This window comes from Morchella sextelata (assembly GCF_020137385.1).
Source record: "Morchella sextelata strain SCLS chromosome Unknown scls_7, whole genome shotgun sequence".
NCBI lineage: Eukaryota > Fungi > Ascomycota > Pezizomycetes > Pezizales > Morchellaceae > Morchella > Morchella sextelata.
This window is the reverse complement of record NW_025408622.1, coordinates 78,332-103,305: the sequence shown is the minus strand read 5'-3', so window position 1 is coordinate 103,305 and position 24,974 is coordinate 78,332. Positions and strand designations below refer to the sequence as shown.

The 24,974-nt window shown below is 46.3% G+C and overlaps 5 protein-coding genes across 5 annotated transcripts; 1 reads left to right on the top strand and 4 right to left on the bottom strand.

Annotated features, from left to right (window-relative positions):
* Positions 1-82: 82 nt before the first annotated feature.
* H6S33_011715 (uncharacterized protein) lies at positions 83-2,306 on the bottom strand (the record flags this gene model as incomplete). Its single annotated transcript, XM_044843296.1, has 7 exons — positions 83-172; positions 225-367; positions 423-685; positions 746-883; positions 949-1,484; positions 1,560-1,868; positions 2,037-2,306. The coding sequence occupies 7 exons, from the start codon at positions 2,304-2,306 to the stop codon at positions 83-85; spliced, it is 1,749 nt and encodes a 582-aa protein (XP_044695383.1).
* A 4,533-nt stretch (positions 2,307-6,839) lies between these two features.
* On the bottom strand, positions 6,840-10,927 carry H6S33_011714 (uncharacterized protein; the record flags this gene model as incomplete). The annotated part of the gene is made up of 19 exons (XM_044843285.1): positions 6,840-7,054; positions 7,110-7,228; positions 7,288-7,375; positions 7,438-7,495; positions 7,563-7,649; positions 7,718-7,759; positions 7,816-8,040; positions 8,097-8,231; positions 8,292-8,811; positions 8,869-8,936; positions 8,991-9,111; positions 9,173-9,441; positions 9,504-9,635; positions 9,697-9,785; positions 9,841-10,203; positions 10,298-10,509; positions 10,575-10,588; positions 10,663-10,725; positions 10,787-10,927. The coding sequence occupies 19 exons, from the start codon at positions 10,925-10,927 to the stop codon at positions 6,840-6,842; spliced, it is 2,961 nt and encodes a 986-aa protein (XP_044695382.1).
* A 2,102-nt stretch (positions 10,928-13,029) lies between these two features.
* On the bottom strand, positions 13,030-15,207 carry H6S33_011713 (uncharacterized protein; the record flags this gene model as incomplete). Its single annotated transcript, XM_044843274.1, has 6 exons — positions 13,030-13,085; positions 13,145-13,892; positions 14,054-14,279; positions 14,345-14,394; positions 14,553-14,908; positions 14,970-15,207. 6 exons carry the CDS (start codon positions 15,205-15,207, stop codon positions 13,030-13,032), a joined length of 1,674 nt encoding a protein of 557 aa, XP_044695381.1.
* A 1,770-nt stretch (positions 15,208-16,977) lies between these two features.
* Positions 16,978-18,936, top strand: H6S33_011712 (uncharacterized protein; the record flags this gene model as incomplete). Its single annotated transcript, XM_044843263.1, has 1 exon — positions 16,978-18,936. The coding sequence occupies one exon, from the start codon at positions 16,978-16,980 to the stop codon at positions 18,934-18,936; it is 1,959 nt and encodes a 652-aa protein (XP_044695380.1).
* A 1,750-nt stretch (positions 18,937-20,686) lies between these two features.
* On the bottom strand, positions 20,687-23,110 carry H6S33_011711 (uncharacterized protein; the record flags this gene model as incomplete). The annotated part of the gene is made up of 6 exons (XM_044843252.1): positions 20,687-20,947; positions 21,013-21,107; positions 21,213-21,438; positions 21,588-21,761; positions 21,817-22,485; positions 22,538-23,110. 6 exons carry the CDS (start codon positions 23,108-23,110, stop codon positions 20,687-20,689), a joined length of 1,998 nt encoding a protein of 665 aa, XP_044695379.1.
* Positions 23,111-24,974: the final 1,864 nt, after the last annotated feature.

Sequence of the window (24,974 nt, the reverse complement as noted above, 5' to 3'; positions counted from 1 at the left end):
CAAAAACTGAAGGTTGAAATTTCACAGATTGTTGAGCGTTAGTATATTAGTATTCTCCCAGCCGGTTAGAGAGACAAGAACTTTAGAGTTCAAAGTCCTCAAATTGTTCTTTGCCCTCGGTCACATCAGATTTGTATCGCGTGATAACTGCCATAGAACGTTCGAGAATTTTCTGGCCCAAGGTGTCAGCTCTTGATGGAAAGAGATATAAGCGAGACGAGTACCTTGGTCACAACCATGGACTGCATGATTTCAAAGACGGAATGGAATTTTTCAAGGGTTGTGGGGACAGTCCGCAAACGGCCCCGCTGAAGCAGGAACACATTACTACTCACAGCAGTCATACGGGAAATCTGGATAGTGAAACCTTGGCCGGGATCAATAACGGTAATAGCCAAAGAGTGAGAATCTATGCTTCTTACCAACATGCTGTATTCCCACAACTTGTAGCTGTTTCACTACCTCCCAGTCATCGTCAACCTGTCTCTTTAGCTGACATAGCATAGAACGGAGTATGTTCTGAAGCTTGGTGCTATCGATTGCCCTTTTTTTCGGGGCAATGGCGTCTGCAGTGCGGGCGACCTCGATAGCGCCAAATTCGCTGACTTCGATACCGGCGAGCGCAAGCATAATTGCATCAAACCGTTTGTTGTCTTTCAGCTCTGATTTTGATTTAATCTCGGTACTGTAGGATCTTTCTGCGATTAGAGCTGATACGAATCATGGGAGAGAGATATATGCTCACCGTGAGACAACGAGATTATCAACGCCAAGGAGACTCCGATCAACGATAGGGCCCCACACATTGCTACCGAACCAGCCTTCGCGAAGTGCCTGCGGGCCCAGCCACTCACATGATTTGAGGGATTCCATCATTGAGAGTCTACAATTCAGGGTAAGTTCACACAGAGGTCATGGGGGTGTCGATATAATGCAAAAGACACCTACATCGAACCAGCCGCAGTATTGACATAGGTGGCGTCAAAGTTCCTTGAGCGGTCATAGAGCTCAAGTGGAGGACGGGGCGAGGACTCCACAACACTCCACAATTCCTGAACGGTCTTGGCCCCGGAAAATCTACGAACAGCATACTTGAATGATTCGTCTACTTCTGGTAGCGGCGGCAGAGACTCGCGTAGCTCGGCTAGCTCTGCGGCTTCGAACCAACTTGAGACACGGTCGTCATCAAGGTCAAGAATACAACGAAGGATGGGGTTGCCCTCGAGTGACGATACAGTCTCATCGTTCTCTTGAACTCCGTCGTATATAATCTCCTCAAGGACTCTGCCTGAAGTAGCAAAAATTCTTCGGTTTTTCAGGGATGGAAAGCGTGAGTAGAACTCGCCATAATCGGGGTCAAAGTCGCAGAAATTCTCGCTCGTTCGATTTAGTCGCTGCGGAGGGTCTATGGACTGGAGAGGATGGGCAAGATCCGGAGATACAGGCTGGGCATCGGTGACATCGCCACCAGTATCATGAATAGTCTGGGTACAGTTAGTACATATGGGGGAGAAAAGAGAAATGGGTGTCAGGTTAAAGAAGTGACAAGATGTTCATACACTAGTTACGCGGTCGCCATTAACAATTTGGACATCATTATAGGCCTCGACCATATCTCCCAGGCAGACAGGATCATCAATAGATCCTGCTACGTTATCGGGGCTTTGAGGACGGTCCGGATATGAAGAGGGGGCGAGTGCCCTACGTTTGGCACGACTGGCAGTCGATGAAGACTCGCGTTTTCTCACAGTGGTGCGATTGCCGTTGTGAATTGAAACATCATGGCCTGAGTGAATGATATCACCGTGAACGACGAAGCTTGGGACGACCTCTGTGGTACTAGATTGTGCATTGGAGCGCTGCTGATGCTAAATTATGAGTTGATCACGGTCAGCAAGCCAATAACCCAACTACTGGACAGGACCAGATATCCGATTTAGAATCTGCGTCCAGTGGGCCCAACGTTGGAAAAGTGGACCCGATGCGCTTGAGGTGGAGAGGAGAGCGGCCTTGAGGAAAGAAGAAGGCGAGCTTACAGTATTTCTATGCTTGTCAATTAGCGACCGTGCCTTTTTCTTCCTATCGGCGCTTTCCTCCAGGGAATCCTCAATCTTTTCGAGCGCTTTGATATAGCGCGAATTCACGATGTCGAGTCGAATTGGTGGTACTAAGGTAGCGTAATGAGAGAGAAAGCTTCGGTACGTCCAGGATGAGGGTGGGTTGTCTCGAAAGTATTTGTTGCAGAAGTTGATGCCATCGCTTGAGGGGGGTTTGTTTTGAGGGGTATTGGGAGTTTGTTGATCCATTCCATGAGCGAAGGCAGGTGGTGATGATAGAGCTGATGGAGACGACGGGTTCGTGTTGGTCCTACGCGATTGGCTGGGATTGGGAAGGGCTTGGCAGAACCGACATATATAATTAGTTGACTAAGAACTGCCAAGATGGTATGTACTAGCGATGCCGGCTGAAATTTCGGTCACGTGAAGGTTAAATAATGCGTAGGTGAGAGTAGAAACGGGCATGCCTTTGCCACTCTCTAGATGTATCCCCACGTGACCGGAATTCCAGTCGGCATTGCTAGTACATACTGGAGCTGCACTGCGGGTAGCAACGCCCTGAAGCTTTAGTATCTAATTGAGTACTCTTACTCTACAAGGGCTCGAAGTTGGCCTCTCAAGCTGCTGCGCGGCTTTCGACCCCTCCTCTCTCGCACTTGTAATAGTCTTTAATACATACTTATATATGAGATTCCTTTTACTACCAAATTCGAAGTACATAGCTTTGTCCCCAGAGTTGCAACAATCTGTTGGTGGTGGTCGTTGATTATTTTTCTTGGTATCGAATAGGATAACTACATCAATGTACATACATCATGTCGTCTTTCTCTTTGTCCACCTCCACCTATAGATCTATGCTTTGGCAATTGGCTCAGCATTAAGACCTCAGAGCACAATTGATGACTCAGAATTTTGGCCTTTCTCACATTCCTTCGCTTAACCCTGAAGTTTACTTCAGGGCAATTGAGCTATGGCGCGGCTCGTACAACTACTCTACAAGACAAAAGGTCTCGAGACTATCTCAAGACACGAGACAAAACACAACATATCTAGGAAAAGAGAAGACGAAATAGGGCGAAAGATGGAATGGCATAGCCTCGAGACTTTTCGAAATATGCGAGTGATTGACTGTGACCTCGATATCAGCATCAAAACCTACTTGTGCTGAAGAAATTACATGTACTTAATGAACTAATAAATCCAATAGAACGACAACTGCTACGAAAGATCAAGCACATAACCTTATAGAACCCTCGGAAATCCTACCGGACATTTGAAATGTCTGCCTGGGAAGTAAGTTCCGATCCACGCCGCACAAAACTTGATACCTGACCCTAAGTCTCGAGACTTTGCACAACACATGGCTTAAGTATTGACAATCCCGAGAACTCTCTCTGTAATTTACGAGAAAAGACGAAACATCCTCAAGTATCGTCTTGTTCTGTATTGTGCCCACCACTACTAGTGATGGGCTGCACAGGACGAGATAACTTGAGACTTTGTCTTGAGACTTAACCTCGAGACGAGGTAATACCTGAGAGAATAGCAAGAAGGTAGGACTGGAAAGTCTTTCATTTGGTCTTGAGACCTACCACAGAATTTTCTCGCCAGCGTTCTTAATTGGGAGAGCCGAAAGTGGATTCAAATAACCCTAACCCTGGGACACATAGGATACCATGGCAACCGCCACACGGTGCCCTCGCAAGACCAGAAATGTCAACAAAGTCCCAAATCTCGTGGCCAAAACTATGAAATAAAAATATGAAAAAGTAGTTCAGTTTCAGGCTATTCTTTCTCTAATTTTCAGCTATTTTTTTGCTTCACTTTTGGGGGCTGTACACAAGGAGGAAAGCTGGCTGACGCTGGCCATAAAAGTCGCCTAATGCACCCCCAAAACACAAATTAAAAATCACAGATATTTCCAAATGACCCCGACAAGTGCAACTTATTAGATTTACAGCTGTCGCTATATTTTTTATTTTTTTATTGACAGTGAAGTCGTGGGATCTTTGGTGCATGCGCTGGTTGCCATGGCATCCTAGATATATATGGCCGTGGCATTGTAGTCTTTTACCGTACCATTACATAACTCATTTGATAACCTTTTCTGCACATATTATCACAGCTCCGCAAGACCACAAGACCACAAGCAAGACTATCCCATGGACCGTAACTGGTTTTGCACAGAATTCCGTGCAGATTTTAGTATGCTTTGATTCATTGCACCTTAAGTACGGTCATATCTAAATTGAAGACCATTGTACGATCATATCTACAGGTCTCAAGGAATATAGAAATAATTTTCTAATTCAGGTGTGACTTCTTGATCTGGAGCTCTGGCTGAATACATTGCAAATCCCATGAGTTTACACTCGAAAACTGCAAAAAGTGGAAAGATACTTACCCATTTTGCCTATATGGATTCTGACATTTTTTATTACGAGATTATGTTTAATAAATGATCCCTAGCCTATTTCAATTTATTTCGATTTTATTGGTTTCAGTATAAAATAAAAGATATCCGTTGCCACATTCTGAGATATTCATCTGCGGGTAAATCTTGTCATCCTGTATATTTTACATCCATTTCTACGCATTTACCATGATGTAAATTCATTAATAAATACAATAAAAATGCAAACTCAAGTGCGAAAGAGTCTCTATTATATGGCAAGAATCTTCTTCCGCAAGCTTGAGGGGGCACAAGAGAATTGATTTAGAGCTACAGCAGCTCGGGTAATTTATGTGACAAATTTGCACGAGATTTCGTGCAAAATCGCTGAGTTATGGTCCATGGGATTGAGTTATGGTCCATGGGATATACCTGTCTCAGGACCAGAAATAGTTAACTACCACAATCACAACCAGAAGGATACTACCGGCATCCACTTAGTCTTGTATTGTCTCGTGCCCATCAATAGCCGCATCCCATCAGCAAACTCCGGAACGTAGGCAAATGGGAATTGCGTTTTTCCTCTCTTCCTTTCTTTCATTATACAAGCAACAAGTTAACATTATTAATATACCATTCAATACCGTTTCCTACATTGGTCGTTGTGTACTTTCCCTGTCATAATCTGCACGGGGCCGGGGTTTTGTAGCATTTTGCCAACCTCTAGTCAGGCCCATCAGAGCTCGTCCCAGGGTCTTGCTAATAATGCCCTTATCAACCTTACCCACATCCATCCTAGTATATGTAGGTAAGTTCGTGGTAAGGCTGTCTTCCTCTTCATATGCTGGGGGTGAGGGCTCTGGTACAGGAGTGAGGCTATGCATGGGGTTGAGAACCGAATATTCGATTGACTTGGAAACCAACAAGGCTAGATCTTGCCATTTCTAGCTCTAGGAGAGGGCTTCTAAAAAACTATCGATAGGCCATAAGAACTACCAAGAAAGGTGAGATGTGCCTCGGAGTATTAGTGTTTCTTACTCGGCGAGGAAGATATACGGTTAATGTGTGTTAGAGGGCGGTGGTTGCAGGTGAGAATAGCCCTGCTTGCGGTATTTTTCGTGAATAGTGCGTCTACGGACAATTCAGATAACGTTACCTTTCGTATTACGAACCTTGTAACAGTGCTGGGGTACTGATTTGTGCTTGAGTTGGTGTCGAGAATCCCAAATTTTATGACAACTCCGTGGATCAGCAACTTAGTTATTTAAGGTCGATAAACGGACAGCAGGGAATGGGAGCCATAGTATGTGTTGAATGCGAGATTCCTTGGTCATGACGGCCGCTGGAAACGTCCGGGGAATTGCCCGTGACCATATCATACGCAGTTTAGATTTTCATCCATAGAAATACGATGTTGGATTTGCTTCTTCGCGGAATAACCCATCAAAATGGTCATACGGGTAAATATTGTGGTGCCCTCTCTGAAACGAAACTTGGCTTTGAGCACCTGCTTGCGGTAATCACAACAATGCTTCAAACCTGAAATATTAACGGGTTCAAAGCCGAAAGGATCTGGTACTGGGTCAGAGGTGCTAGTGATACGCGGCGTCCTATATAGTAATAGCAAGGTGGGTTTGCGATTCGGCCCGCAAGTGTTGGTAATTAACTTTAAAGGAAAAGCTGATATAGTTTATGTAACTGTGACGATAATCGGGGTTCTCTTAGAACAAATGTGTTCTTTCACCGCTGTCAGTTTCAACTAATTACGTACTAGAGGATATTGGAAAATCATTGAGCCAGTCTGAATCTTCGAATCTCGATGCACCCTAGCGTTTTGCATCGTTCACAGTAATCTTAGGATGGCCAGTAGAGTCTAATAAGGTTTTGTGAATTGGACGGCTTACTTTCGTTGGGTTCGGTGTGCGTAGTTATAGCCCTATATTAAACAAGTGTAATGTAGCCTCCCGCCGCAAATTCGCTAAAGCTTATGCCTAAGGGAGAGAAATTATACTGTCCAATCTATACACGACTTCTAAGTAGATATTGTAATGTCCAAAGCCAATCATCCATGATATCTATAGATCTATATCAACAGTCAGTACAAACTACCTACCTATGAAAGTGGATGTCGCATCCCTTCCGAACTCGGGAGTGGCTCTTTGTCCACTATCTATAGTACTCTACTGCATAGCAGCATTGGTAGAAGAAAAGCAACCAATCATAATGCTTCCTGACCACAAGGAGGAAGATTATACTATTTAGAATTTCCAGGTATATATTTAGAGTTTTCTTAGCTATATAAGTGATGATAACGACTATATATGACTTATTTAATAGCAAGGGAAATATATAGAGTGGGTAAGTTGAGGCAACGAAAGTTCTGCTTTACACTAGAAAGCTCCCCTCTCAAGGTATCTTGGCTGGGGAGAGCTCCTAATCATCCAAAGTCCTGTCTGATACACGCCTGTTTTCACAATGGAGAACTCCGATATATGCGCACCCGCCTCGCCCTGAGCCCAGATCACCACGCTAACTGTATTTTCCCCTTGATAATTCAGTATACCCTCAGGTACAGGGAATAAATGTTGTGGCCCAAAGTTCCCAACTTTTGGTAAGTTAGCGGTGCGGCATTGTTAGTAGATATGAGTTGAAGGACTTACTGTATCGCCCGAACTGGTATCCGTTCACAAAAAACAAAATACGGGAGTCGGCAGAGGCGGTAAGGTTGAATGACAAGGGGATATCATAACCAGGAGGCAGTTTCAGTTCAAACTCAGTACTGCGGCTGGTGTAAGCAGATGGAAACAGAGATGCTTTGGTTTATAGGGGTGAATATACGTGTAAAACTGCACGCCAGCGGTTTCCGTCCCCTTGAACGGAGACAGCGTCGGCCAAGAAGTCGTATCGACACCAGGTTGGTGAAAGCCTAGGTTTCACATATTAAAGATTTTGAGTATCAATCGAAGATGAACGCTAAACATTTCTTACCTTTTCGTTCGGCATATGTACCTCCTTCGTTGTAGGGTCCGCGCGCTTTGTCCGCGTACTAGATGAGGATTAAGGCAGGATTAATAGTGCGTTCATAACCATGGGTAGTTTCTCTGATTACATACATTCTCGCCTCCGTGGTTTCCTTGGATCTTCCAAGTGACAGCTGGCGTTGCGCTCCCGAAATTGTAGTTCCAGATACCTCGCGGATTCTACAAATCAGACACAACGTTATTACATGACGGAGAAATGAGGGATAAATGAGGGATGGAGTTATTACTGTAATGCCACCTGATTCGTTCTCATTGTATCCCATTTGTTGCTATAAACTTGGTTGTGAGTGATTCGCGAGTTATCAATGTTTAAAGGAATACTGACGTAGATAATTGTAACAACATTCTCTGTCCCCGCTGCCAATTGACTAAATGTGAATGTACTTTGACCACCGTGATTGGAAGCTGACCCTGGATTAGAGCCAATAAAAATCTCGTTGAGCCAGACTGAATATCCGAATCCCCATCCACCTAGCATTTGAACGTAGAATTCGGTTTCGTTCCCGGTAGCGGTGAAGTGGCCCCTGTATAGTATATATCCTGTATGAAACTATAGGCCTTGATTAGCTGACATATAGCTATTTTAGGGTACGGAATTTTCTCTACCCCGTATGTTCCTGAGTAAAGATCCGTGGGAGTCGTTAGGTTGCGGACACCGTTGACTGTTGTGGTGTTTGATGCGTCTGCCCATTTTGAGTCATCATAACCCGAGGTGACTTCCGGCAAATTGTCGATAGATTTCTATGATACAGTGATGTTAGAAGGATCGTGTAGGGGCTAGTCCCGAAATGATGAGCGTACCCATTCGAGTTCGCTCAGGATAGGAATATTGATTTCCGGGCTGGTAAATGTGATCAACCCGACAAGAGTGCCGGTGGCCGATCTAGTTGTACTGATGTCTTCGCCATTCCATTTAATTGAGCTGACCTTTCTGGACGCAATCACCTCTATTGGAACGGTAGCGTTGGTGTCTCCTGAAATGTGAAGGGTTGAATCAATGATGCAGGCATCACGAACAAGATAGGGCCCTTTGACGATGACATTTCCCTCCCCACCGCATAAGAGCGCCGGAACCCAGAATTTATACGCTTCAAACTTATCGAGGAGGTAAAGTTTGATATCCCGGCCGATTGACACAACGGACTGTCCGGTTGAGTTGTAGTTGAAGATAGCGGTGTCATTACTTATCCGCTTATCGAGAAGTGCGTTGCCTCGTAGAACAGTTATATTAGGTGCTTTGCCAGAAAATGTGAATGCAGTCTCATGGATTTCTCCCGGTGAGCCATAGAGAACCACGACGTAAGTATCGTCAACCTTCTGCCTGCATAGGTGTAAGGAAGGGGCAAAAAAGAATATGTAAGACAGGGAGAAAGCTCACCATGTGAAAAGCTCGGCAGAGGAGTATAGCATGTTGTGCGGCCCAATTTCATAATCTGTTAAATAGATCTGGACAAGAGGTTAGTAGGTTATGCTATGAGGGAAAATCAGGAAATCGTATACCCGCGAGTCTTTCCCCGGGAGGGTGAGAGTGCCTGAGAGCTGCGGAATAGTAATTTCCCCTTTACTTGTAGGAATCGTCAAGTTGAATTGAGAAATATTCGGCGACAACGGGCTTGAGTGTCTAAAAATGATGTGATTAGACCCTCCCACAAACTATAGTCACGCGCCATAGGTCGATATACCTCACAGTCCAAAAAGCAGTCTTATTACCAATTTCATCCTTTGTGCACGAAACAACGACATCAGTATTACTAGTATAAGAATTCGTCGACTTCACCAACAGTCTGGTGGTTAGGAAAGCAGGCGAGACAGCAAATAAATGTGCCTGGAGCTTCATCTCGGAATACTTCTCCCTGGCAATAGATCGATCTTCCGATATTGCGGTTACGAAGTCATATGTTGTGGGGGTTCTGTGGAATGAAAGATGACCCCAGTTTGTGCCGCCGTAAATCTGCGAGAAACAAGATGGTTAAACTTCCACTGTTCTGAGATTAGAGAGCTTTTGAGAATTACCATGTAAATGTTCATCGCTGTCACAGACATTGAGTATTGGTTTTTATACATGAGACGAAATACGAATGGATCCATAAATGAAGGACAGTTATTGTTGGCATCCGTCCATTGGGCATAGAACCCGCCGCCGTTCTACAGTTTATGATATAAGGTTCAGCATTAATTTGGTAGAAAGCGTTTGGACGCCTCTTACCTCTCCCAGGAAATGGGGATGTCCTGGAGCAAAGCTCAAATGCTTGTCCCAGTCCCCTTGGCTCAATGCTCCGTTCCAGTTTGAACAAGCTAAACAATGTCAGTCATGATTAATTATGCGGAGATATGCGTTCCTTATGCATACTGATTGGATATGTATCATAGGTGTAGATATCAATAACCCCCGAGCTAGCATAGTAACCATTATGAGTAACGTCGTTATGAATGAGAGGAACATTGATACCGGCCTCGATGAAGGTCTCTCGGAGATATCCCATATATTGATTAGCCGGCCAGTCATATCCCGGCGCAGCCGCCACCGAGAGTTCGTTCTCTAGCTGGAGTAAAATAATCGGTCCCCCGTTTGTAATCTGATGTGGCGCAAGTCGCCGGCTGATTTCATTGATGTATGGAGTTATTTGCTTGTAATAGGCCTCGTTGCTTACACGCCAGTAGATTCCCTCCGGGGCATGCTGGCGCCAGCCTGGAAAGCCACCGGCACTCAATTCTGAACGATGATGAGAATTAGCGTGTATGATTCAGGTGAAATTCAATTCTTTTTTGATGAGCCAATTAAATTATATTGATGGGAGTCAACTCACCGGCATTGATGTACGGTCCCGGCCGGACGATAACATATAGCCCTACTTTCTTTATTGCGTCGAAAAATGGCTCCCAGTCAAAGATGCCATTGAAGTTGAAGACTCCCTGCTCGGCTTCAACTAGACCCCAGTGAACATATACCGAGACGGCATTGTACCCAAGTGCTTTTAACTTATGCAGAATATCCAGCCAAAGATCAATGACTGGGAGTCTAGGGTTAGGGTTTTAGCGATGGTTCCCAACTGCACATAGGGTGTGAGTGACAGTTTTACATACCTCCATGGGTGGAACTAAACACATAAAATGGAAGGTTAATATGCATGTATATGGAGCGTTTCACCTATCGTGGGCGTTGGGAATTCACCTCTCCGCTATAGATATAGAGCCTCTTTCCGTTCACCGACATCGAATATTTATCCCATGTAACCTTGAGATCCCAACATTAGCACAATGAAAGTGAGACAACGCGTGCTATGAGGATGATATACATTTTCCTGTAGCCCATTCGTATCACGACTAAGTAGTAGGTTTGATGTAGCGAGCGACTGAGTGGGGGGTATTATATGGGAGTAAGAGCTTGTGATCAGAGATCCGAAGATCGCAAGTGCAACAAACACGAAAGACTTCATCGGAACAGAGAAGACCTATAACGTGGCCGGTAGAAAGCCTGCTGTGATATCATTTTGGTGGATCTATTGAGGTTATATATGTGACATTACTTCCTACGCCGATATAAGCTACGCATGCGCATTAGATATCAAGCTTTCTGCGAGATGTATGGGGGAACACGTGCGCGGGAAAGATGCCGGATAGCCCCCGGGTGTGATGGAAAAATCTTGACAAGATAGTAGATGGAAATGTTTCCGGAAGAAATATGCCGGGCCTCTTTTTTTAGGAGTATGTAGTGGTTTGGCCGCTCTTGCATGGTTGTGCGGGTAGACACCCCGCAGATTCACCGTTCCTCCGTGCAACCCCGCTGATTGCGCCGCTACCCGCATAACGCATGAAAACGGATGGTGCATTCCTCGCGGATCACCCACCATATGCAGTATCATTGGCAGGGTGGTCCCGTAAATTAAATGTTCTAGAAGGGTACTTTGTTGGAGACCAACGGATCCGGAGCGCAACACGGTTCCATGAATGTATGTAGTTACCTGACATCCGATGAAATGGGCTATGTTGCGGTGGGAACTATGGCCCTAGATACTGGAAAAGAATAAAGCTAAAAAGAGGCTCGCTGCATAATATGTTCGACCAGCGTCTTAGCGATATTTTTCATTACGGGGAGTCGTTGTTTGCCTATGTGCTATATAAGTATGGACGTATGTATGTATTTATGTAGTGTGTGGTGATGCCGTTAATCACTCAATCAACCTACATGTATACAAGCCGATTCCGGCCTTCGGCCGGTAGGGATAATGAAATAAAGAAGAATGAATACTCTACACGTCACTAGAGAGGTGTGGTATCGCTGTGGGGGTGTACTGTCACGTAGAGCTGTACTGGCGGTACAGGTTAAGGGGTGTCCTTTGATCAATTGAGCTGTACTACTATCGCCATACTCTGAGGGGGGTATTCGACGGTGTGTACTCTCGTCATGCTAGGGAGTTAAACATATCACAACCACTAAACACATATCACAATCACCACTAAGATTCACCAGTATACTTATTTTACATTTTATTAGCAGATTCAAACAATACCAAACAATACCAAAAGTATATCAAAATCACCAAAGGCATATCACAATCACCGAATAACAAAGAAGCGATAAACTCCAAAATAACCTTTCTTTTTTAGCTAACTCGCCCTATTCAATAGCTCGAGGAAAAGAAAACATCCAAAACCCAGCCATTCAAAACCTTTAAAATACACATTACATACTCGGTATAGCTATATACTAACTTGGCACGACACCCCCAGACTCTGACCCTATAGGTCTTGCAGGCCCGGAGGCAGTCGTACGCCCTGAACGAAGGCTTGGATTGTTTTCTAGTAACTGCCTTCTGGCGTACAGTCGAAAACATACTCGTGAGGCCGAGTTCCAACTAAATCATATGACCTGTGAGCAGAGCAAAAAGCCAACAATCGGCGCCACGTGAGTTAGTTGGAACTCGGCCTCGCGAGTATTAAATATTAATCTGTTGGTTGGGTTAGGGTTGCTGGTTCACATGGAATAGCCGATCAGAGAGCGATATAAGCTCTTACCCCCATAACCCTTCACTTCGTTCAGGGCATTAGATACAAGTATATAGCTATAAATGTAGGCTAGTATGTCGCTCGGTTATAGGGATCTATACACATATAAGGGTCTGCCCTATATTAATTCATATATCAAGAAGAAGGCTCGAATGGACTTCCAATAATTGGCCCCTAGTTATCGTGGGTCTAGATCTTAGGTGGAGATCGGAGCCACCACAGTATATAGGGAGGGGAGGGTTGACGGCGATACGTTATGATCATAAATTGAGGGAAGAAATATAGATTTCATTCACAATAGTTACGTTGGGGGAAATCCCGGTTGACATGCAGACCTGCATCGTGATTACTACTGCCATCTAAATCAATAAAATGGCTATAGGTATCTCCGCATCCTTGTTTCAAGAGAATGTTCAAAATACTATCTAGAATATATATAATAACGCATATTCTCGCTGTGAAATTGTATCGAGAGAGGTGTCATGTCGAATCGTATAAAGAGAGCTGTTAAGCATAATAAGAAAAAAATCTTTTATCTTCCCGAGCGCCAGAGGCCAAACCACTGAGTCGCCTTGTCCGAAAGGAGGACTAAGGTGATGGTCAATATAAGAAACTAGTAGCTGAAAATGATCACACGGAAGCCCTACCTATGAATATCAAGACACAGACTTGTGGAATAGGCCATGATCCGCCTCCTGAGGAGTAGAGGGTGCTTGTTGAAGATACCTCGGACATGGCGAAGAAGGCCACCGCCGGGGTAAATCGAAGACCCACGCATATCCAGTCGTAGATATCCAAACGACGTCGCACAAGAATTGCAAATAGGCCGTACATGATAAAGATAACTCCTAGGGAAAGGAAGAAGTATTTGAAAACCAGGTCAAAAAGCTGCCTGAAGCCGCTGAACCTGTCGCCAGAGTCCTCGGGCTCCCGATACGGGAACTTGAATCCGTAAAACTCGCTCAGATAGTAAGCCAGCTTTGCAACTAGTGCATTATACAGATCATTGTATGCTTCCATGAACTCCCGATCCCCATCTTGTAGAACAGAATCGTACATAAAGGTCTCGAGCTCATTCGTCCAATTCGTAACAATCGGCCACTCCTTGAGAACGGTCTTGGCGTAGTCATCGTTGTAGAAAAGGGCAAACGCATTGTTGAACTGGTCGATCATTTGGGTTCGATTATTTGGTCTCGTAGGTCCAGTAAACTTCCCCATCATATCGTCGGCCATGAGCTCGTAGTTTCTCAGAGTGGCGAGCTGCCGTAGACCCTCAACAGAGAGTACGATGGCTAGATGGAATGGAAAGTGGAGAAGGGTCCAAAGCTGTTGTCTGAACCTCCCGTAGTAGATTTTCATTGGATTGAAATCGAAGTAGAACATCCAATATAGATACTGTGTCATGAAGAGTTATTAGCCGTGGGATGTTTTAGTGGTCCCTGGTGACATGGTCGTACCACGATAATTACCAGAGAGATGGAATGGTGAGGGGTGAGGTAGGCCGGGCATAAGAGTAAAACGGCAAAAGAAAATGATGGCGGGAAATGAAAACACACAATTAAAGCGATTGAGGAGGATACCACTCCAAGGGTAGTCCAGGTCCAACCGAAGCCCTTGACAATTGTGTTTATTGCCTTTAACATGACGATGATGCCCTCCCCCAAGATTATCAAAGTCAACAGTCCCATTCGCTCAATTAAATGGGTCCTTTTAAAACTAACACATCCCCATATCGACGATGTGGTGATGACAGATATCACTTCAAAGGCCGCCATTATATACCTAGCAAGCACGGCAACTGTCAGCAAAGGGGTGTCAATAGGAACTTCGAAAGAGTGTTCTTGTACCAAGATAGGTAGTACTTCTCGGTGTGGCCATGACGGAAAGAGAAGTATATCTAGATTGGATCAGCATCTGGCGGACTTAAGGATGTGAGGACTTAAAGGGACAAAGGTTAATAGCCAAGCTCAAATTTGGATCTAAACCGAGCTCACTTTTAACCCTCTGCCTCTGAAGTCTCCTAGTATGCGGCACTACGGAAAGATTATATCTTACACCGAGGTAAACAGAAGCTGAAATAATCATGACTGAACCATGAATGGCCAGCGGAAGGTTAGTTCTCGGCTTTGACCTCCCGAAATACATGACCACAAAATACTGGATACTCAGAATAACTCTTGAGAACATAAGAGTGAGTGTCATCGTCCTCAAAGCGGTGATGGTAATATCGTCGTCTGGACTGAATGGATCCCAGGTTGTTGATACTGACGCAAATGCTCCCATTACCGCAAAGTGAAGGGCTTTGCATACCCTCTCGTAAACCGAGTCAACGGAAAATCTCACATCCAGAAGTGTAACATGGAGCCAGGTGAACCATAAGATGATAAAGTATAGAATATAGGAAGAAAGCGCTATCACGATGATATTAGCAAGCTGTTTAGGTTGTTCCACCAAGCCCAGGAGTAAAATTACTTTTGGATTCAGTGATATAGTGCACTGATGTTACGGTTGTCAGATTTGCAACAAAGAATAAATCGTAGAATAACTCAATCGGTGTGGCTTCCTCAACCTCCTCGGCTTCAGCGGCATCCTCGGCTTCAGGGACATCCTCAATTCCCTTCTCTTCTTGTGCTTTTATAGGCCCATCTACAGGTCCAATTACGTCTTCAGTAGAAGCACCCCGCTTATCTTGGGGTGATTGAAGTGTCATTATTGGTTGATCATGGTTTGAAAGATTTGGATGAGTATGAAGTTTTGCGAAAGGGTTCGCTATCCAAGGAAGCTGAGCTGCTCGTCTCTGGCGCGCTCGCTGCCTGTTTGGTAAAAAGATACAGATTAGCACAAATTAAATACACACATCATCACATTGAATCATGCAGGCGAAACCTACTGCCTAAAATCTGATGTCATTGCCAATTCTGATTTGGAATGGAGCTTGAGTAGATATGTTGAGCGAGGGATAGGCTTGAGCCCGGTATGGGGGGGAGTTATGGCTTTAAATCAAAGGCGCGTCGACTTATCACGACTTGGCTTATATGTCTTGGGTGTAGCATGCTCTTCATATAGTCAGGAGGACAATGTAACCGCGATGTAGCTGTGTAAGTTGAGTTACGTATACATCAACTATAGGAAAGCGTGTGTTTATCTTCGTATAGACCTTGCTATCGTATTCGGGAACCTGCATCGGTGTACCCTTGACTGGCTATATGTGATACGCGGTGAGGGAGTGTTCCTGATACGCTCTAGTTTGACAAATCCTTCGAGGATATAGTTGTACCGAGAGCAGACATGCCGGGATTGAGGAAGGTATTTGCGTTGATGAGCCCATTTCAATAGAGTTGTATGTAGTTATGAGACATGGTTCCATATGATCTGGAACGTCGAGGAAGCGGGAGTTCAGTAGTCGTATAGAATTTAAACGGAATCTCAAAAGGCAATGCAGGGGGCCGAAGTACAGCCCCATATGAAATAGAAGGTTGACTGGTTTCTAGAAATCAAGGCTTACATATAGAAGAGTCATGGGGGTAGGAAATTTTTTGAAACAATCCCATGGTGTCTACAAAGGCGTTGCCGACACACCTAATGTCAAACATGGTTCAGAGAAATGCAATGTGTCTTTCGCCGGCAGATGATATGAGAAGCACAACAGGACATTCGAATCATTTCACACTGTGTTCAATAGACCGGGGAGTCATGTGGCTAGCTAGTAGTCTATGAGTTGTTTTTGTTCTCTTCTATCAAGTAAAATCTTCTTAGACGTCAAAATAAGATAGACTGACTCTCTCCAATATCTACGAGAGACCCTCCTTAAAGGTTATTCAACCTTCTATGGGCTATCAGAATTCAGCAGCATTGTGGTTTTATTTCCGGTGGTTTTCCTCCGATTTACCTGGATCTCAATGAAATAAGTATTTATATGTAGTGCGTGCAAGGCATAGGCCTAGGTTTACACGTGATAGGTCGATTACCTGTGTAAACCTATAGGTGGATAGCCACATATCGATAATCATTACTATTGTTAGATGTGTCACATTATGTGGAGAAAAGACGGGACACATAACAAGTCTTAGACAAGTCAGTTTGATAACATATACTTAAGAAATATACATACACTGAAATAACTTCTCTATTGATTATGGAGTATATATTCTTGAAATAGTACGCTTAGCACATTTCATAGTATTGGAGGATTCTCATTTGTCATCATGAGTCACAGGTTTTTGACTCATTCTTTCTCTGGTATTTATTAGTCATGTCTTTCTATTACTCATACAGTTATGATTCATTATGTTTTGTGTTACCTTTCTTTAGTATAAATATGGGGCATTTCCCCCTCTTTAGTTAGTTGGAATAACACGCTCAATTACGACACTTCTCTACATATATTTTCTCTAGGTTATGAGCCCGGAGACGATCTACGCTTAAACACTCCAAAACGATTTTTACTATCAAAGTACACTCTATCGTTTCACTCTAAAACATGTCGAACAACAGCGTAAAAATTCCCGCTTTACAATGCAAGCTGTCTGGCCAAGGCCATTACACTGTTTGGAGGGACCTCGCTTGTCGCATGTTAAAAGTTTACGATATGTGGAATCTAGTCAATGGTACGAGTAAGCGTCCTGCGTTCACCACTACGGTTACTGCGGCACCACCTGCAGAACAACCAGCAGAAGGTGCAGTAGCAGCAACACCAGCAGAAGAGGACGAAGAAGAAACCACAGACAATGCCGAAGAAATCAGCGAATGGGACAAGAAAGATAACCTCGCTGTCGTCTTCCTTCAATCCAACATCAAATTTGAAGACATTATCACGCTCACTCCGGCCGATACCACTCACCATCTCTGGACTCAACTTGAGGACAGATTTGATCGGAAAACTGTATCTTCCCTCCACTCGCTTCTTGCCAACGTTGTAACCCTACAGTATACGCCTGACAAAGGCATCAAGGAACATCTAACCCAATTCAATACTCTTTGGTCATCCCTCCTCACTAGAACTAGTAACTCTACGGACAAAACCAAAGACCCACTCGGTTACCACCTCCACCAACTCGCATCAGTCTCAGAAGGGAAGGCATCCTTCCTACTCCTCTCACTTCGGCATGAATCCCTCGAATCAGTCGTTGACAACCTGCAAACCAAGCTTAACGTCACCTTCGATGACGTCTATGAAAAGCTACTGGATCTGGACTCACGGCGCAACAACGATGGACAAGCTGCTGGAGAAGCCTACAACATTAGGCGAGGAAATCCAGGACCCGGAAACAACAAAGTCGGCAAGGCACGGAACAACAAAAAGGACAAAAAGGACCTTACATGCACATGGTGCAACAAGAACGGCGAATTTGCAAAAGGCCACACGCACAAAGACTGCCGGAAACTCAAAGCTTTCAGAGACAAAGAGAATTCCGCTGCATCTGGCAATCTCAATGTCGTGTCCGGTACTGCATTTCACATAAAACTAGATCTTTCTTGGATTCCTGACCTCTCTGGCCTCCCCACACTCGAAGAAGCTGATGTATTCACTATGCCGGTTTCTTTCGACTTCATCACTTTCTCAGATACCTCAGATGTAACAATGGAAGACTACTTTGGCTTCGTTGCAGGACCTTCCGCATCTAACAACAAGGCATGGATCTTTGACCCTGGTGCAACTAACCACATGGCCGGAACTCAGGTTACCAACCCCTCACCTTACAGTGGAACAGTCACTGTTGGCGGCGGGCGAAAGCTACAGATAACCGGAATTGGAAACGTCACCATCAACGGATCACATGGCCCTATTACTCTGCAGAACGTATTTTTAATCCCAGAACTCGGCAATACCAACCTAATATCTTGGTCATGCATTGCCAAAAAGAGATTTACAACGACAGGGACAGAAAACGGCTTTACCATTTACAAACTGAACAGCAAGAAAATCATTGGAATCGCTAATGCAAATAGTACTGGTCTTTATATCTTTGAAACCAAGGAACTTTGCGCACACATCTCCATCGCTACCAGCTTCTATGACTGGCACCAACATCTTGGACATCTCCCCGCTTTCTCACTCTCACGGTTACGTAACATGGTCACCGACCCAAAGTCTCTCCCCACAACAGGTCACATGGAAACATGCAACACATGTGAACTCGCCAAATCCAGCAAATCTCACCTTACCCCTCTTACCGAACCACGATCCAAACAATCACTAGAATTAATCCACTCAGATCTGAGCGGCAAGTTTTCCACTCCTTCTCTTGGCGGTTTTAGTTACTATATTACCTTCATCGACGATTACTCCAGGTACGCTCACTTCTACTTCCTTAAAAAGAAGTCAGATGCAGCAGCCGCCACACAACGGGACATCGCATATATGGAAAATCAATTGGACAAAACGGTTAAACGGTTCCGAAGCGACAATGGTGGCGAGTATATCTCCAACAACCTCTAACACTTCTTTGCCTCCAAAGGCATAAAGCATGCATTCACTGTACCTTGCTCTCATGAGTCAAACGGAACAGCAGAATGCTTTAATAGAACAATAGCAACAATGGCACGATCCGCCTTGCTTGACCACGATTTTACACTGAATCTATGGACAGTAGTGATCAATACAATAGTACACGTCAAGAATTATCTCCCGCATAAAGCACCCCCGAATATGACACCATATGAAGCACTCACCGGCAAGAAACCCTTCATTGGGCATCTCCGATCCTTCGGTGAAACAATGTTCATTCACATACCTATCAAAGCACAACCAGCTGGAACAAAGTTAGACGCTAGAGCAATTACGGGACAATTCTGCAGCTATGGAGACTCTGATAAAATTTGCCGTGTTTATATACCATCACAAAGGAAAGTAGTTCTCTCTCGTCATTTTAGGTTTAAAGGTCCGTCTGTAGGGGAAGAAATCGAAACAACCAAAACCGACATACCCTCTAAACCAAAACAAGAACCACCCTCACGACCACCAACACCACCTGTGAAACTCTCAGATTCCGATATCGAAGACTTGTTCAACGAACAAATGCTCCGGGAAACTATGGAACACATTTCCAATGACGAATCTGAAGAAGAAGAAGAAGAAGAAGAAGACGCAAGTAAAGTGAGGGCCGGTTATTCGGGGCCCACTCCTAAACGTACACCGCACAATTATTTTGATACAGACACTGATCAACCAAGATATAACCCAGCAAGGGAACGGGAACCTCCGGTCAGATACGGATACAACATTCAGTATGATACCACCATTGTAGAACCAACAAACTATCACCAAGCGATTAACAGTCCTGACTCCGAAAAATGGCAAAAGGCTATGGAAGTTGAACTCGACTCACTCGCTAGGAATAATACATGGAATCTGGTTGACACACCAGATCACCGGAAAGTGGTCGACTGCAAATGGGTATATAAAATTAAACTCGGGCCCGATGGCAACCCCATTTGGTATAAAGCCCGACTTGTCGCAAAAGGTTTCTCACAGGTACCTGGTCAAGACTTTGATCAGACTTACGCTCCCGTCACCCAATATGAATCCATCAGACTGCTTCTTGCCCGCTGCATCAGCAAACCCGCAACCTCCGCCAGACGCTCTGGACGCTCGAGGCGCCCAGGGCGCTCGGTAGACAAACTGCCTCTCCAGAGAAGCAGCAGAGCGTTCCTGGCGCTCCCTGGCGCTTAGCATTCCGCCCTGGCGCGCACTAGGCTACTCGCGCGCCCTGGCGCGCACTAGCCCTCCCAACGCGCCCCGACAGTGATACGCTTACCCCGACGCAATGCTCTCTCGCCTGACGCTCTCTCGACGGAATGTTCTCTCGCCTGAGACTACTACCTATCTCCTGGACGCTCCTGGAGCTCTCGCGACGCCTCAGGAAGCGTTTTGTCCGCTCCTGAACCTCTCTGACGACTCCTGGGCATATCACTAATGCTTCTGGAGCACTCCCGACTGCTCCAGCGGCGCCCGACGCACCGCATTTTACCTTTCAGCGCCATGTTTTTACCAGGCATACTACTCTTTGCTTTAGTAGGCACTGCTTTGCAGAGCATCCAAAACCGTGATTCTATTACTAAATACTAACACTACAAGCGTCTTGAAATCGCCAATCGAATATAATACAGGTATATAGGTATCTCTCCAAAGCACTCGCCGCTGCTCTCCAAAGCACTCGCCATTGCGCTCCAAAGCACTCGCCGGTGCCCTACAGATCCTTTTCCTCCTCCCCTCCCTCGCGATCCTCATCTTCATCCTCCTCGCCTTCCTCTTCCGCTTCAATGCCCCGAAGTTGAGCCTGAACCACCTCTTCCTGGCCGCCACCGTTGTCGGAGATATCCCCTGGAGCACTCGGGGGTGCTCTCCGAGCATTCCGGAATGCCGCAAGATCCGCCGCTAACGCTTCGTCGTCCTCGCTAAATCCATCTTCCGGTATCACCTCAATAGTGATACCCTTCTTCTCTCGTATCTATCAAGGTTAGCCTCCGTATGCAGAAGAGCGCTCCGCCATTGTAGCACCCATCTATAGCATACCTTCTCCCGGAGGTTATCCTTGATCACCTCCAACGTTGCCTCCTGATTCTGCCTACTCCTCCCCTTCCATGTGTTGCTCATCCTGTTGAACGTTTCTACTCGTGTGCAATGTCAGCGCGCGAATCCACTATAGCTCTGGGAGCATCTGTTACTGCTCTCAAAGCACTCGCTATAGCTGTAAGGGGATCAGGGATGCTTACTGACAACACTCTCATTCTGTGACTGGAAATGGTCAGGCTTCACGTATGTTCCCGTTGACCATGCCCGAATGCCATGCCAAATTGCAGTGGATATCAGGCAAATAAATGTAGGGGTAATCCGCTCTAGGAACTCGGGGTCTTTTACCCCTCGCATCCTGACCCCATCAAAGTATTTATAGTACAATATGTCGATAATCTCTGGCGCAAGAAACCGTAGACGGTAGGTCTAGTATCTGTTAGCAGCGTTCGCGAGTGCTCTCCAAGCATTCCGGGTGTCCGGGTGCTCTCCGAGCATTGACACCCGAGTGCTCTCTGGTCATTGACACCCGAGTGCTCTCTTAGCACCCCCGGGTGCTCTCTAGGGATTGATCATACCTCGTAATGCTGCGCAGGGCTCAAGAAGCGATCATTCTTTAAAAGATACTCTACTTGAGCAGCCCTCGCCTCAGGACTCGAGAGCTTTCCAAGCCCATAGATGGTCGAATCCGCCAGGCGCCCTTTAACCTCGTGCATCAAGTGCGAACGGACTCGGGAGTGTAGACTTCTGACCTATCGTTGTCAATTACGCTTCCAGAGCACTCGTCAACGTTTCAAGGGCATTCACCTGTTTGATAACGACCTCGTCCAGATCTACCGCACATCCCACCCTGCGACTGGCAGCTGCCCACATGTTCACTACCAGTACCGAAAGCCTCGCTGCAGGTGGAAAAGGCTCATGTAGAAGAGTGTGGTCCCCGATTAGCGTGCTGCACTCCTTCTCAATCCTCTGAGCCTGCATTGAGAGAACGTTTGCACTCCTCGAGCTAGGTAACAAGGATCTCTGAGATAGGTTGCTCGCATGAATGTTAACAGTGCTCTCAAAGCGGTCGTCAGTGCTATCGGGAATACTACTAACCTCGCTTTCTGCTATAGGAGCATTTCCTTCCCTAATAGACGACGAAAGCTGTGCAATATCGTAGACTCTTGGTTGCGCTTCTGGTAAATATACCTGAGGGCTTGAGGGAATCCGGGGACTGCTCATAGAGCTCTCGCCAACGCCCTCAAAAGGCGGAGAGGAACGATAGGGGCGGTAAGTAGGTGAGGACTCCCCGTATCGAGAGCGCAATGAGGAAAGATCGATATGGCGCGTCGAAGAGCTGTAATCATGATAATAAACAGGTTCAGAAGGCCTAGACTGTGTGGGTATTGGCGGTGCTCTCTGGGATGCATTCTGGCTGGGTGCCGAAGTGGGAGCTGCTCTCCGTACTACCTTTGCACCCGGACGTGCTCCCCTCTAAATCGTTAGCGTTTTGTCCTTAACATTAATGGGTGGGATGGAGTCGAACCTGTACCACATCCACCGACACGTCGGAGGAAGCAATAACCTCCGCTACCGCTCCGGTTGGTCTCCTCCGAGCATTGCCCAGTGCTCTGGCAGTAGTCGGCTGCACTGTACGAGGCCTCTTCCCCGTACTCTGGGATCTCTGCTGAGTGGAGGCTTGAGGTTCTTCCGACTCCTCCGGGTCGTCCAGGTTCTCCTCAGAGCTCTCCTGGGCGTTCTCTGGGGAGTCATCATACTCCGAGTGGCTGGTATCGGCGGTTTCCTCCACCTCTGGCACATCCTCCTGATGCTCCTGCACTTCAACGCTGTCAGTATTGCCATCGGGGAGATGGAATTCTACCCTTCTAGGGCTGCTTCTTCCAGTGGATGTGTCGGTAGAACACAGAAGCCCTTTACGCGCTATTGGGGCGGTTGTCGACTGACTACTCCAAGTGCGGGCTGGCAGTGGAGTCAATGGTCGGCAAGGTATCTCAGACTCGTCAGTCAGTAAATCTTCATGTTCTTCAGGTCGTCTTGGGAGTCGTGCGCGCTTTGGGGCAAGAGGTGCTGAACCGGAGGAGCGCTTGGTGGGAGCCATTCTGATGGCTAGCAGGAATATCGTCAGTGCTCTAGGAGCACTCGCGGTATCTTTGATTAGAAATCAATTCTTGGCGAGAAAATTTGCGCCGCTAATCAAGAAGAATTTGCACGGCTAATCCTCCTACGGCAGGGATCCGCTCAACCGCATCATTTGTAATCACTCGTTTTACTGCACTTTGCACTTTCTGAAGCAATACCGAGTGCTCTGAGAGCAATCTAGGAGTTTGACTCGACTCTGAAATAAAAGCAATGCAATTACGACACGGAATAATCTAATCTAATCTAATCTCATCTAATCTCATCTAATCTCATCTAATACGACAAAACACATCCATTGATATATGCTCGCAAGACAAAGGAAATCCAAAACATCAAATCGTACAGCACCTCCATCTCAGTAGCACTCGCGAGTGCTCAGAGAGCACTCCATACTGCTATTCAAAAACCCATCAATTCATATATGCTCGCAAGACAAAGGAAATCCAAAACATAAAATCGTACCGCACCTCCTCCATCTCAGTAGCAGTCGCGAGTGCTCAGAGAGCAATCTGTACAGCTTTTCAAAGGTTAGTAGTGAGAAATCCGCAGGAAGAGTGGTGAGAGACTATACCAAAGGAGACTAATGATGCCCACCACCATCACCACCACCACCGCCTCCACCGCCTCCAGCTGGCCCACCACCTCCACCACCACCACCACCACCGCCTCCACCACCGCCTCCAGAAGGTCCACCACCACCACCACCACCACCACCGCCCGGAGGTCCGCCCGGAGGAGGAGGAGGAGGAGGAGGAGGAGGAGGAGGAGGAGGAGGAGGAGGAGGAGGAGGAGGAGGTCCGCCCGGAGGAGGATTACCACCACCACCACCACCACCACCGCCGCCCGGAGGAGGATTACCACCACCACCACCACCACCACCACCACCGCCCGGAGGAGGATTGCCACCACCACCACCACCACCACCACCGCCTCCAGCAGCAGCCGCGAGTGCGTCAGCAGCTCTCTTGGCTGCTATCCCGGCAGGCGTCCAGATTACTCCCTGTGCAAAGTTTGCGTCAGCAACCCCTACACCCAGAGGATACTTCCTCAGGTATTTGGGGTCTAAGTCGTCGATAGCATCCTGCTGTCTATCGCGACGTCTAACAAGAGTCTGGATTAGCCTTTGATTACTGGCATCAGTTCTGGGCAAATATACCCTCAGTCCTTTAGCATTTATGCGGTGATTTCCCTCCTCGTAATCAGAGTCCTCTGCTGGAATATCGATCGTGGTGTAATCGTCTTCCTCGATATGAGGGAATGCTCGTGTCAGCGGCGGTGTTTCAGCACCACCCAAATTAGCACCCGCGCCCGCTCTGTGGAGTACCGCCAGTATCCTCCGAGGCCTGCCAACGCTATTCTTCAACCAACCCTCGACCTCTTCCGAATCAGTGATCTGCACCTCCATCGGCCGAACAGGAGGATTGGATGCCGGTGGAACGTTATCGAGTGCTCCCCAGATACTCCTGATTGCTCTGCCGGGTGGGGTGTGCTTCAGGATCAAATTGCAGAGCCCTGGAAACGTTATCTTGGTCAGAACTCCAATGAACGAATTCTGATTTCGTCGATGGTTCCAGTCATAGATAGGGGGCGGGGCAACCCTGGAGAATGCTCCTAGAGCATCCGGGTCTACCACCGTAACCATTATGGAAGGTCTATCGAGATCTGCGGACACTGGGTCCCGTTTACGCTTCTTAGAGCGTTGGGCGGGCAGACCACCGTCCTCATCATCATCGCTATCGTCAGCAACTTCTTTATACTCGCGATTTCCCTGCCCCCTCGATAGCTTTTCCTTCTGCCCAACATCACCGATGAGCCACTTCAAA